The sequence below is a fragment of the Chlamydotis macqueenii genome, chromosome 5 (assembly GCF_036417535.1).
Source record: "Chlamydotis macqueenii isolate bChlMac1 chromosome 5, bChlMac1.mat, whole genome shotgun sequence".
Taxonomy (NCBI): Eukaryota; Metazoa; Chordata; class Aves; order Otidiformes; family Otididae; genus Chlamydotis; species Chlamydotis macqueenii.
Window position 1 is genome coordinate 43,248,366 of NC_141560.1, and position 12,314 is coordinate 43,260,679.

Below are 12,314 nucleotides of genomic sequence, written 5' to 3' on the forward strand. Positions count from 1 at the left end.
AAGTGAAAGCTTGCGATTTTATCTCTGCACTTATCTTTTTTTTTTTTGTAAACTTCATCTTTGGCAAGCAAAAGAATTATTTTAAAGATTTCTACCTGTGATCCAATCACGTTTGGAGAGGGTGCAGTAGACTGCTGCTGCTGTTGATGGTGATGCTGCTGTAGCTGCTGTAGTGGTTGCGGCTGTGGTGTCTGTAGCTTGTTTTCTGACTGTGCCAACGGCTGTATTTGAAACTTACTGTCTGGCTGTTCCTGCTTGACTATCAAATTCTTTCGAAGCTGTTCCACCACTCTTTTCTACCAGATAAACAAAAACATAAACAGAAATGACAGTTATTTATCTGCACATATTAGAGAAGATAACAAGACCTAAAGTTACATTTATTTAATGTAAATAAAGAACTGCTCAGAAGCTTAGTGGGATTTCTCTTTTTGGAATTTTAAATATCAGTGTTATCTAATAGGCACAGTGTCAAAACCGGCCACAGAGGAGTACTGCTGCCCAAGCAGGGTGACCTTGTTGTCCTTGCAGGAACCCACCCATCAAAAGTCTGCCTATTCACAAACTACTGCAAGGCCTCATTAACCTATACTCACTTGAGACATGTTAGCATTCAGATTCCAAAGTTTCTGACTCCTTCAAACAAGCACCATTCCTAAACAGCTACAAAAAAGGACTTCAGGTTGAAGCCTCAGGGTTGACTTCAAGGCAATGGGGATGCCATTTTGTACCAGATATCAAAACTGAATGGAGAGACAGCCAGTTTGAGTGCAAAGTAGGAAATAGGAAGGCCACGAATGTGTGGTCATTCTGTGCAATATTATTGTCATCCAAAAGAAAATCAGCTACGGCTACCTATATGGGAAGGAAATGGCATAGATTTCTTTCTCCCAGCTTGAAGTTTTCCTATTACATTATAGCTTCCATGAAAGTTTGAAAGTACTTAAAAAAAGAAGCTTCTTCTCCTGGTAGCCATTGTGTATCTTTAGACAGTAACTCAATCGATTTAAGAGCAGAGCAGGATAAGATACCATGCCACCACATGGGTAATAAGGGCTCACAGTTTATGTTCATACTTTAGTGTGGACAAGGGTGAAAACACTATGAGACTTTTTTTACCTTCTGCAGGCATGATAGAAAACAGACATTTTTTCCTACACGCCAACCACCTCTAAATCAGGACAGCTTTAAAGAGGTTCAGATATATACTTAAGCTCCCTCAATCAAGAGCAAACGCACATTCCAAAACAGTTATGTGACAAGGTTGCCTTCCAAAGAGTGCAATGAAGTCAACAAATGTGGTAGGGGCTCAACTGAGAAAGCTCCAGTGGAAACAGAAATGGTCAGGACACCTCTACCATAGCCAGGTGCTGACAGTAGGCTACCCCAAGCAGTTCCACCCACACAGAAAGGAAAAGAAAAAAAAACCCCACTTTGACAACATAAAATGTTTTGATTTTTGTTTTGAAGTGTTAGTACTAAGACACAGTACAAAACAGAGAGCTGGAAGGGGAAAAAAAATCCAGCTATTTACAACCAATTGAAACAATTTTTACCTCAGATTTCTTTCACACAGGATTATGAAATTCTGAACTAACAAAATATCTGTTGTCTGTATAGTTCTTGTGGACATACTGTAGACTTTTGATTCCAAGTATCTTGCTCATGAGGAGTTAAAACTGCACAGTGCCTCACACACTAAATGCGTACCTCTAGCCCAGAAGAAGACAACAAAAGGTGCAAGGTGCCAAACTGGCAGATTTGAGAACTAGAACTTTCAAAAGCCAAATAAAACACATCAGTAACAAAAACCCCACCCCAATTTCATAAACTTCAAATGTGTGAGCTCACATGACTGACTGTTTTGCAAAAGACTGCATTCAGCGACTCAAGAGGTGTACAGAAGGAGGATTGTGTGACTTCTACAAAACCCACGGCCCTGGCTGGGGGATGTGTGCTCAGCTCTGACAAGAGAAACACAGGCCCACCCTCACTGAAAACTCAAGGAGCTGGTAATGGACAGCAGTGTGAAGGAACTATTTTACACGGCATCCAGAAAAACGCTAAAAGCTGTCAAATCCTAAAAGCTGTAAATTGTTCCCTTCTACAACAAGGAGAAAATAATAGGAGTGTAGAAAGCATTTTTCTAATTCTGATATTTTACATAGCTTTAAATGGCCTATGTCTACCTGTTCACTCCTATACATAATAACTGAACAATCATTTAAAATTGCTTTCTGAAAAGATCAGCTGCGTTAACATGCAAACCAAAGTGCTGTGTCAGCAAGCAGATACAAGAGCTGAAAAAACATTTCCAGAGAGTAACCCAAGAGGAAGGAGAGGAGAACAGAGTAAAGTAAGAGAGGAAATAATGCAACATCCCTATGGAATATACCTGCCAAAAAATGGACTGCACACACACTGCACAGGAAGTTAAAGAATTACTGCACCCAGCACAAACAGGAAGGGAGTTTCTCTCTTCCAGAGCTGCCTGTATGAAATTCAGTGATAAAGGTGCTCTTCTACTGGTTCTCAAACTGGAGGAAATCAGCAGCAATGGCCCAAGAACTCATTTCCATCTTGTTCTTTAAAATGGGAGGAATATTAGTAAAATGACTTTTAAAAAAATTTTCAAAGAGAGAGAGAGGAGAGGGGGAGGCAGGCTGGAGGACTCCTCTGCCACACTGCTATGGCAGGGCGAAGGCCAGCGGAGGCGGGAGTGAGGTGAGGCACATTGTGTTCACACGCTGCCCGTTCCACCTCTGGGCCCGAACGACAGCGTGCAGGGTTGGGGAAAAACGGGATCGAAGCACAACTTTTATTAGTGCCTTGTGCAAAAAATGAGGCTCAGCATATTTGGCACAAGATGGATAACGTGAGTGGAAAACCGCCGTTGCTTTGGAAGTCTACGCAAGCCTGTTAGACGCTGCTGAGAGCTGCCTGGCAGCAGCATATCCTGCCATCTATATCCATTATGCAGATATTAAATTGGAAGAAACATCTAATGCTTTTAAGATTCAGAGAGTAAAACTGAAGTTTGCAGTGCATGCCAATTGCTTACGCAGTTTATTAAGCTGCTTCTACCAACTGTCAGTAAAAATACCATACTGAAACTATGGAAGTCATTTTACTATTTGCAGGGCTGTTGGGATTATCTGTTTGTTAGTAGTTATCAAGAGGGAGACTCTGAACAACATATTCAAAAGTTCCCCAGCTTAATTAGACAAACCAGATGAGACTCTTAGGGTTGCACCTACACAGGAATTAAGAGCAGATCCCTACCCATTTTCAGCACCATCCTCCACTGTGTCCTCCTCTGCATGGCTCAACACACACCCTGGCCCGACACCATAGGGCTCCTGCACGGCGTCCTGCTGGAACCGCTGCTCCGCAGCTGCACAGGAGCCCGGCACGTGCCTGTCTGCAGCGGCATCAGCAGAGCCTCTTTTGTACGGGATGAAACACAACGGCAGCATGAAAGGTACTCTTGCCCTCTGTCAGACTTGATACTTCATTAAAACTGTGTTTTAAAATTGTTCTTAAGTTGACTGTTCTTAATCAATTTTGAAGGCGGTTTGTGCTGCAGAAATTAGAATGCGTATGACTGAAATTTGCCAAGGCAAAAAGTCCCAGCTACGTGCCTTAGAGATTGAGTGCCAGTGAGACTGAGGTTATCTAAAAGTACAGAAAAAAGTACAGAACTCTTAAGAAATATTTCTTTAAATGTAATCACTGCCATTTTCCCTGCACACTCTTATTTAAGAATATTTAATTAAATACTTAGACAACTTCAAAATTTTAAATAGAGATTAACTCAGTCATAAACTCATCATCATAAACAAAACATAACAGTTTTCTGCATGTCAGAAAGCTCTAAATCTCCCCATATTCCTAAAATTGTTTCTTTTCCTGTAACACTACAAATGTATGGAAAGCATGTGTCTTTCATGTTCACTGAATTTTCCTCAAATGCCAATCCTCTCTTTACATCCAGAATGTGAAAGAAATTAATAATCACATCCTTTCTTCTAAACTGTATTCTACCCAAAAGGTACCTGCTAGCCCTCTGCAATGGTTACCATCAGACTACTTCAAAACCCATTTGTGGAACAGTGCCCTGTAAGCATACTACAGAATAGTACAGCTCTTGCTGTCTTGACATCTTTATCACTGATCTCATCAAGAACTGTTCACACCACTGAGTTCACAGAGCCCTCGACATCTTATATTACCCTTTCTTAAAGGTAATAATTGTAATCAATATTGTGACATTTAGCGATACCACTTTTTCATTCATGCCACAGGCCAGATCCTAACGCAGCATTAGAGGATGATTTTGGTTTGATTAAGCAGAAAAACTGCCTCTACGTCTTGTTGGCCATATATCTGTGCCAAAAGGTGTCTTCTCTGTGCTCATATAAAAAACTATCACGAATATGTTGCTATAAGATAAGGAAAGTCCTTGGAGCAAATTTAAAGCTTAGTAAGGTTTAAGTATAACATTATTAGCTAAGCATTATTTCAATTTTAATCAATCAATTCATAACAAAGTAGTTCTCTGACTACAGCAATTTTAAAAATACTAGATCCCTTGTTACATTTGGTGACACATTTTCTTCTTCATCGAGGAAACAGTCAGAAAAGCATACATATCTAAAGGAGGGCCTGTTTTTAAACTTCAAAAATCTATTTAAAAAAGCCAAAATCTTCCAAAAAGATGAGTAAAGTACTGAACAGCCTTGCAATGCCTATGCTTTACATCACAAAACCAAAGCTGATGTGGTTTGAATTGCTCATCTGCCTGCTAGCGTCCCGCCTTCCTGCTCCACCAGTTCCATGAAGTCACGCGTTACAGATCCTCTGTTACCTGTTCCCTCTAATGACCAAAACTTGGTCTCTCTGATATAAAAGTTGCCAACTGCTGCAAATGAAATGGTAAGAGAAAGTACTGATTTGAAATAAGCTCCAAGTTGGGAGTGGGGAGGATGGAGGGAACTTCACAGCTCTGCAACCTTCCTTCCTTTCCAGCCTCTCTCCCCTCTCCTTGCCGGTCCCGTTCCCTGCTGCTACCTAAAAAGAACTGAAATCCCTCTGCTTTTTGACAAAACAGAAAGACACTAAAACCTATGTGGCAGAAAGAAGCGAAAAGATTTGGGAGCCCTGACATGGTTAGTCTTTAACCTGCAAAGAGGGTGCATTTTGGGAGTGGAATCTGGGAGTGGAAAGATCACAAGCAAGGAGAATAACTGTACACTCATCTACTGCTTTAAGATAGTATCTAACATTTAAAATACTGAAATGCAATTATAGAAATTGATGATGCAAAATCTACACCAGTGAGGAGAAAAAACTGTTGTACAAAACAACACGAATTAAATTCCATGGAAAGAATGATCAAAGGACTATAGAAATATTTTCAGCTATTTCTGCAGTTATCCTGTAGTTTTACAGAATTTTGCGCTTCTGGTTGTGCTTCACTCATGCCCAGATCTTTTCATCAACAAAAGAATCTAAACCAACTAAATTAAACAGGATCTTGTTCCAAGGAAAAAAGTGTGGTACAATTTCCTGCTTCTTAAAGGTGATCAGACTGGCACCTGTATCCTTCAGCCAGAAACGACTCTCTCGGTGCTTGTGTGCTGAATGGGAACGTAGCAGTGGGACTGGGAGACCACCTCCACCTCACGCTTGACTGTCTTATTGGGTGTAACTACTGAAACGTGCGCTGTTTCTTTTTATGTTTAAAAATCTAATTTTTTAAAGCTTTTGTTAAATACACAGGTATCTTAACCATACCCAGTCAATGGGTGCACTGCCAACAACCCAGTAACTGTCCCAAAGAGCACGTGCCACATTCAGCCCACAGAAGACATCGCTAACAGCCGCACAAAAACACACCCACTTCTTCGGCATGTCCAAAAGGAGTTGCGGAGCATGTTAGGGGGGAACCGAATGCTTCTCCTCCCTCTGCCCGAGGGTCCTATGGGATAAACTGAGCAATACATTCATGATACCAGTGAGCACTAGAGGTGGACTAAGACAGTACAGTTAAATTTGGTACGCCCTAAATTCAGAAGCTTGCTTTGCAGTCTTAATATCTTTAATATAATTACTGAATATGGCATAGGGTACATTGTGTAAAATGAAATGTAAATAAATCTTCATTCTGTAAAAATCTACTTTGACATTTTGTCAGACATATATTGTTATATAGCATTGATTTGATGTGAAAAGTATTTTTTGTCATTAAAAATGTGAGTAAACCTATTACACTTCATTATATTTTAGACTATTTAAAATAATTACTACAGGTGTGATTCTGAAACAAATACACAGTTCACAAATGAGCATACGTACTTCAAAAAAGAACGTGGGATTTTTTTCTTTATGATAGAGAAACACTACTTGAAATTGCTAGAAATCATTCAGAAGTGAATTACTTAAGTTCTGAAAATAATGTTCATTCCTTCATTCTTAACAGGAGTGAATGCTTATAATTTTTTATTTTATTTTAAAACATAGCTAGAATTATAAATGAAAATAACAAAAAATATAGCTGCTGTGCCATTCTGCTTTATCTGACTTCTTGATTGCTTTATCTTCAGTATTGTGTCTTTTACCATTTGCAGCACCACAAGACCAATTAATTTTTGGAAGGGAACGCTGTACCATGAAATGCCTTATGCATCACTGTCTTCTCATTTTAGAATTTTTACTGTTGCACAAAGCAGGGAATAGAGACTGAACTAGTAGGAGCAGCACATGTACAACTTTTTCCGACAGCTTATATATTAAATAAATGTAATATCCAACTTCTTACTCCACTACTTATGTTAACGTAAAGAAACTTGCAAGAACAGCTACAATAATTAAACAATAAAGCAATTAATGAATGGAGAATTAAGTGTATGACAAGAGGCAAAACAGAACAGGAAAAATAGTTAAGTGCAGTACTTTGAATGTAATTAAAGAAGAATGGAATGAAAGGCACAATTTTTTTTTTTTTAATTTGACAAGGTTTCCCAAGGTTTGTTTTCCTGTAGGTTTTTCTGCTTCCCTGAAATACTTCCAAGTACAAATACAAACTGGTAAAAGGATGTGGGGATCACCTGGACATGAAAAGGCTGAATCAATTAAAACATTAAACTGCTGACTACCATGGAAAAGGTGCTCGTTTTGATTTTTATCTTGCCCATCTCTGTATTGTTCCACCCTTATTTGTCTGTTTCAGGGGGAAAAAAAATCTCCTTAGGTAAAAAAAAAAGCCACCTAGATTGTGCAGAAACGAAACAAGGGCTCTTTTGTACTTCAATATAAAGTATGTTTCTATGATCTCTGACTAAACTTAGTTTTCCAGAAGTGTATAATGTGATCTTGTAAAATGTGTCATGGACTGAAGCTTAGGATATAAAATCTCAGCACAAAAAGTACTGTGGATTATTATTCCTATGTAGGAGAACACACAGGAACAACCACCCCCATGGAAAGTCATTCGCATCTACAGACGGTAGCCAGTTCCCTCCGCCTGGGAAGTCCTGCTGCTTCTCTTCTCCTGCCTCTGGTTTGCCTCCTGAGGCGATATCATTTAAACTGAATTTGTCCAAATTAAGCAAGCACAGTAGAGCAATTTAAATTAGTAAACTTATTCCATGTTTTAGAACGATCAACCTAAGTAGAAGTCTAGTTTCTAATCCAGAAACTCCTCATTTTTTTTAATAACCCAAGTGGAAAGGATAGTCATCAAGTAATTTTACAGCGCACTACTGCACAGTAACACAGTCCCTTGACTAAAAATGAATTAGCTTCATCAGGATTCTTGTGCATCCTGCTGCTATTCTCATGACTGAATCACACCTCCTCTCCTCCTCACGAAAGGAAACACACACAGTTCATGCTCATGAGCTTCACGCATGATCAGAAGTATCAAGTAAGATGACTAGTTTCATTTCACCACAGAATGCAAACTTGTTCTTCTATTAACAGAAAAATCCGTACGGTCAAACTATATTGTATGACCACCTGTTGATTACTCTGATGTTGTTAACAGCATCTAATACTTAATTTCCACAGAACTAACAGCAGCAGACAGGCTTTTTCCCTGTGTCTTCAACCAAATACTGCTTAGCGCAAATTCAGTTAAAAGCCATCACTAACAACGTCACGTCACAATTCACTGTTGATCTCCACTTCATAGGCAGAATGAGTTATCAGAGCAAAAAGTCACAGTTTCACCTCACTCAAATGAGCCTTTTCCTCTTCTTCCTGGTCACTTGAACAGTGTATCAAATACAGATACACTGTCCAGCTAAATATACCTGCTGTACTAGTCTCTTTAGTGAGCCAAGTATGATCCAAACAACGAAAAATGCTTGCTTCACAGAGAAGACATCGAATTATATTGCTGCAGAAGACACAAATTGCTGGTCTTCAGTTGTAAAAAGCAATGGTTCTTCCTTAGCTTCCCGATTTAAATGGCATGGGGAGGGGGACTTTGTCCCTCTGTTTATTTATCTCAACGCAAAAAGCGCCTCACTAAGTAAAGCTAAAACTACTCAACAACTGAAGATTTGGTAAAACAAAAAACAGCCAAGAACAGGCATTCTGACAAGAGAATGGAAAGCTACCTTATTCAGGAGGGATGCAGATCTACTGGACACAGTTCAAAGGAAAACCACTAACATAACCAAGGACCAAGCAAACAACGCTCTGTAATGTGAGGCTTACTGGGGCTCAGCATATCCAGTTTATTGAGAGGTGACTTCTCACTGAGTATAGATATTTATACATGGAAAAGAAATCTGATGATGAGAGGGTTTTTAGTTTCTCTGAGAAATGTAAAATGATTCTGTGGCTGCAAGCTGAAGGTAGACAAATTCAACCTTGAAACAGGATGCAGAGATGTTTAAATGCTGGAAATATGAGCGGTAAGGGCCTACTATGGTTTGAAGTCTTTAGGACAAGGTTATACAGCTTTCTAAAGGAAATGCTTAATCTAAGTTGTTTTTTCCCTTCCACTGCAATGCAGGATGTGGATTGCCTGCTAGGAATAGCTGGGCAAATTTCCCCCGATCAACCTGCTGACATTGCAAGGGCCTTCAGAATAACTGGCAGCCCAATCCACCACCTGTTTTCTGGAACACAAAGACGCAGAAGACAAAAACTTAGTACCCTGATAACCAAACTGTCCTAGTCTCCTTGAAGTCAGAATATGTCACACAGGAGTACCGGAGTACTGGGGTGGAATATAATGGCCTCTAATAGGCAGGCAGTTAAACTGGTTAATCATAGAATCATAGAGTCATAGAATGGTTTGTTGTTGGAAGGGACCTTCAAAGGTCATCTAGTCCAACCCCCCTGCAAGGAGCAGGGACATCTCCAACCAGATCAGGTTGCTCAGAGCCTCATCCAACCTGGCCTTGAATGTTTCCAGGGATAGGGTATCTACCACCTTTCTGGGCAACCTGTGCCAGTGTTCCACCACCCTCATTGTAAATAATTTCTTCCTTACATCTAATTTAAATCTACCCTGTTTCAGTTTAAAACCACTACCCTTTGTCCTATCACAACAGGCCCTGCTAAAGAGTTTCTCCCCATCTTTCCTGTAGGCCCTCTTTAGGTACTGGAAGGCCCCTATAAAGTCTCCCCAGAGCCTTTTCTTCTCCAGGCTGAACAGCCCCAACTCTCTCAGCCTGTCCTCATACAAGTGGTACTCCAGCCCTCTGCTCACTTTTCTGGCCCTCCTCTGTACTCGCTCCAACAGGTCCACGTCCTTATGTTGGGGGCTCGGGAGCTGGATGCAGTACTGCAGTACTGCAGGTGGGGTCTCCCCAGAGCAGAGTAGAGGGGCAGAATCACCTCCCTCAACCTGCTGGCCACGCTTCTTTTGATGCAGCCCAGGCTACAATTTGCCTTCTGGGCTGTGAGCACACATTGACAGCTCACGTCCAGCTTTTCATCCACGAGTACACTCAAGTCTTTCTGGGCAGGGCTGCACTCAATCCCTTCATCCCCCAGCCTGTATTGATACCAGGGTTGCCCTGACCCAGGTGCAGGACCTTGCACTTGGCCTTGTTGAACCTCATGTGGTTCACGTGGGCCCACTTCTCGAACTTGTCCAGGTCCCTCTGGATGGGACCTGTCCTTGTCCTTTTTGGATTTGACCTGTGGTGTCTTCCCTCTACTTCCTAGATACAGTTTCACAACTAAAGTTCGTCAGTATTCTTTTAAAAGAAAAAAAAGCAATCTGCATGCTAGATGAAAGAATAAAAACCAAACATTTTATGAACATGATAGTGTTCAACAGATTTACATAGTACCTAAGTTAATTAATAGGATCAGGCATTAATATCTAATCTCAAATTACGTATGTAATCTCAAATTCTGGTTAGTTCCTGGAACGTAAACCCCACTACCTATTCTTGCTCCTGCCAGAACTCTTCTCTGTGAAAGCTTAATTTCTTGGTATTAAAATGCCTTAAGATGGTGCCATCACTTAATCCTGAAAAGTAACAGTTACACGAGGTGCAGACATGAAGAAGCCATGCTTGGAACACAAAGATCTTTCTGGCTTTGACGGACACCTCACAGGAAAATGCATTTGGGACCTATTCTACCAATATAGACAATATCCAGCATGAAAAAAGGACTAACAGAGACCACATAAGGGAATGTAAACATTCCTACCCATAAGTTCATACTACTTCTTCACAGTGTACTTGCTTGTTTGACAGTTATACTGTCATAATTTTAGGCCGTTAAACCTCTGCTCTAGGGTTTATAAAAGATCAGAGCACTTGTCACTCTCGGTGCAGGTAGAGTGAGATAGAGTGGTTGAGCAGTTAATTTTTCTTTCTAATTACACTCCATTAACCTTCCACATGAGAGCTCCCCCGTGCTTTCATACCAGCAGCACCAACTGGCTGTGTTTGATAAGGCTCAGCAGAGACTGCAAGACCAGCACGTGTAACTGAAGGAACACTTCAGCACTGCAAGCTTAGCAGAAGCTGGGCTGAGGCTCTGTTACTGAGCCACAGTCACATTCAGCTAAATTATACACAGATGGACACCAGCCTCACCTTACCCACTTCCCTCACAGCTCTACTCCTTGAACTTCATAGATACATGATCTGGCACTTGAAAGCCAAATGCAGAACTAGGGAATTATTCACTACAGGGAACTGAATAGTTACCATGCTTTCACCTCACTGCAGAGACCTGCCAAGAAAAATGCATTTAGAGCATTAAGGCATGCAGGGCAATAGAAAAGAAGTTGTCGTTACATTATAATTAGATCATGTTAGTGTATGCAACCAGAGTACAGAGAAGAAAAATTACTTTTGAAATTTAAATCTTTTTTAAACGCACTTTCAGTATCTGGGGTTGTTTGTTGTACGTTCTGAAGACCACACTGTTAACAAACAGCATTATATTTATCTATAAGCTTCTCAACAGTGACCACATAAATGATTGGCTTTTCTAAAAAGAGAGACTTCTTCGATTAATAATGTATTCTATGGGAGTTTTAAACTCAGTGCCAGGAAAGCTATTTTCCATGTGCATGAAGGTAGATTAGCATTTGTGTATATTGAGTAACAGTGTCAGCACATGCTTACACAGATAAAAGGGAAACAAATTTGGAAGGAGGGATTGTAAACAATCTGGAACAGAATCCAAATTATTTAAAAAATAAATGAAACAGTATAAAATCTGCACTTTCAAATGACTTTTTATACTATCCGTTGGAATTTTTAACTGTTTCAAATGATTCACAACATAAAGTTGTACACAGAACTGGCCTATTTGAGTGAGTGATGCTGATATTCTTTTTGCTATTATCTCCATTTTCTTTTCCCATCTCTTTCCTGTTGTTTAATGTATTGTGATACTCACATGTGCCTGCATCTCCACAAATAAATATAACTTCTCTTCTACCATAAGTTTCCCAACCTTCAGCTAATATTTTGAAATTATTTGTTGTTCTAAGTCTTGGTATCTTTGAAGTGTCTGAAACAAAATCTTTTTGTGCTACAAGACAAGCTATCCAGCACTGTCCTTGTTCAGAATGGTACAGGAATTTTATTTCAGAGCTCGGGTGAATGTTGTCAAAGATCCCCTCCAGTACAAAGGAAATGGAGGCGGCCCTTCTTGTGTAACAGAAAGCTAGACACTGCTACTGAAACCACCTGAAGAGAATTGGTTTTCGGAGTAATCATTAAAGACCCTTACCATAAGACCCACTTTCTACATCTAAGTAATTTTCTAATAGATTTTGGACCTCCTTTCCCAATTTTTCTTAAATTTAATCTAAATATGCC

General features: G+C 40.1%; 1 protein-coding gene across 7 annotated transcripts in view; it reads right to left on the reverse strand.

Annotated features, from left to right (window-relative positions):
- PHF21A (PHD finger protein 21A) overlaps positions 1 to 12,314 on the reverse strand; it is a 137,318-nt gene that overhangs the window by 30,132 nt on the left and 94,872 nt on the right. For all 7 annotated transcript variants that reach the window (XM_086748826.1, XM_086748827.1, XM_086748828.1 and 4 more), the window contains exon 6: positions 96 to 296. In XM_086748826.1, the coding sequence (XP_086604952.1) occupies positions 96 to 296 (201 nt within the window). The remainder of the gene's footprint in view (positions 1 to 95; positions 297 to 12,314) is intronic.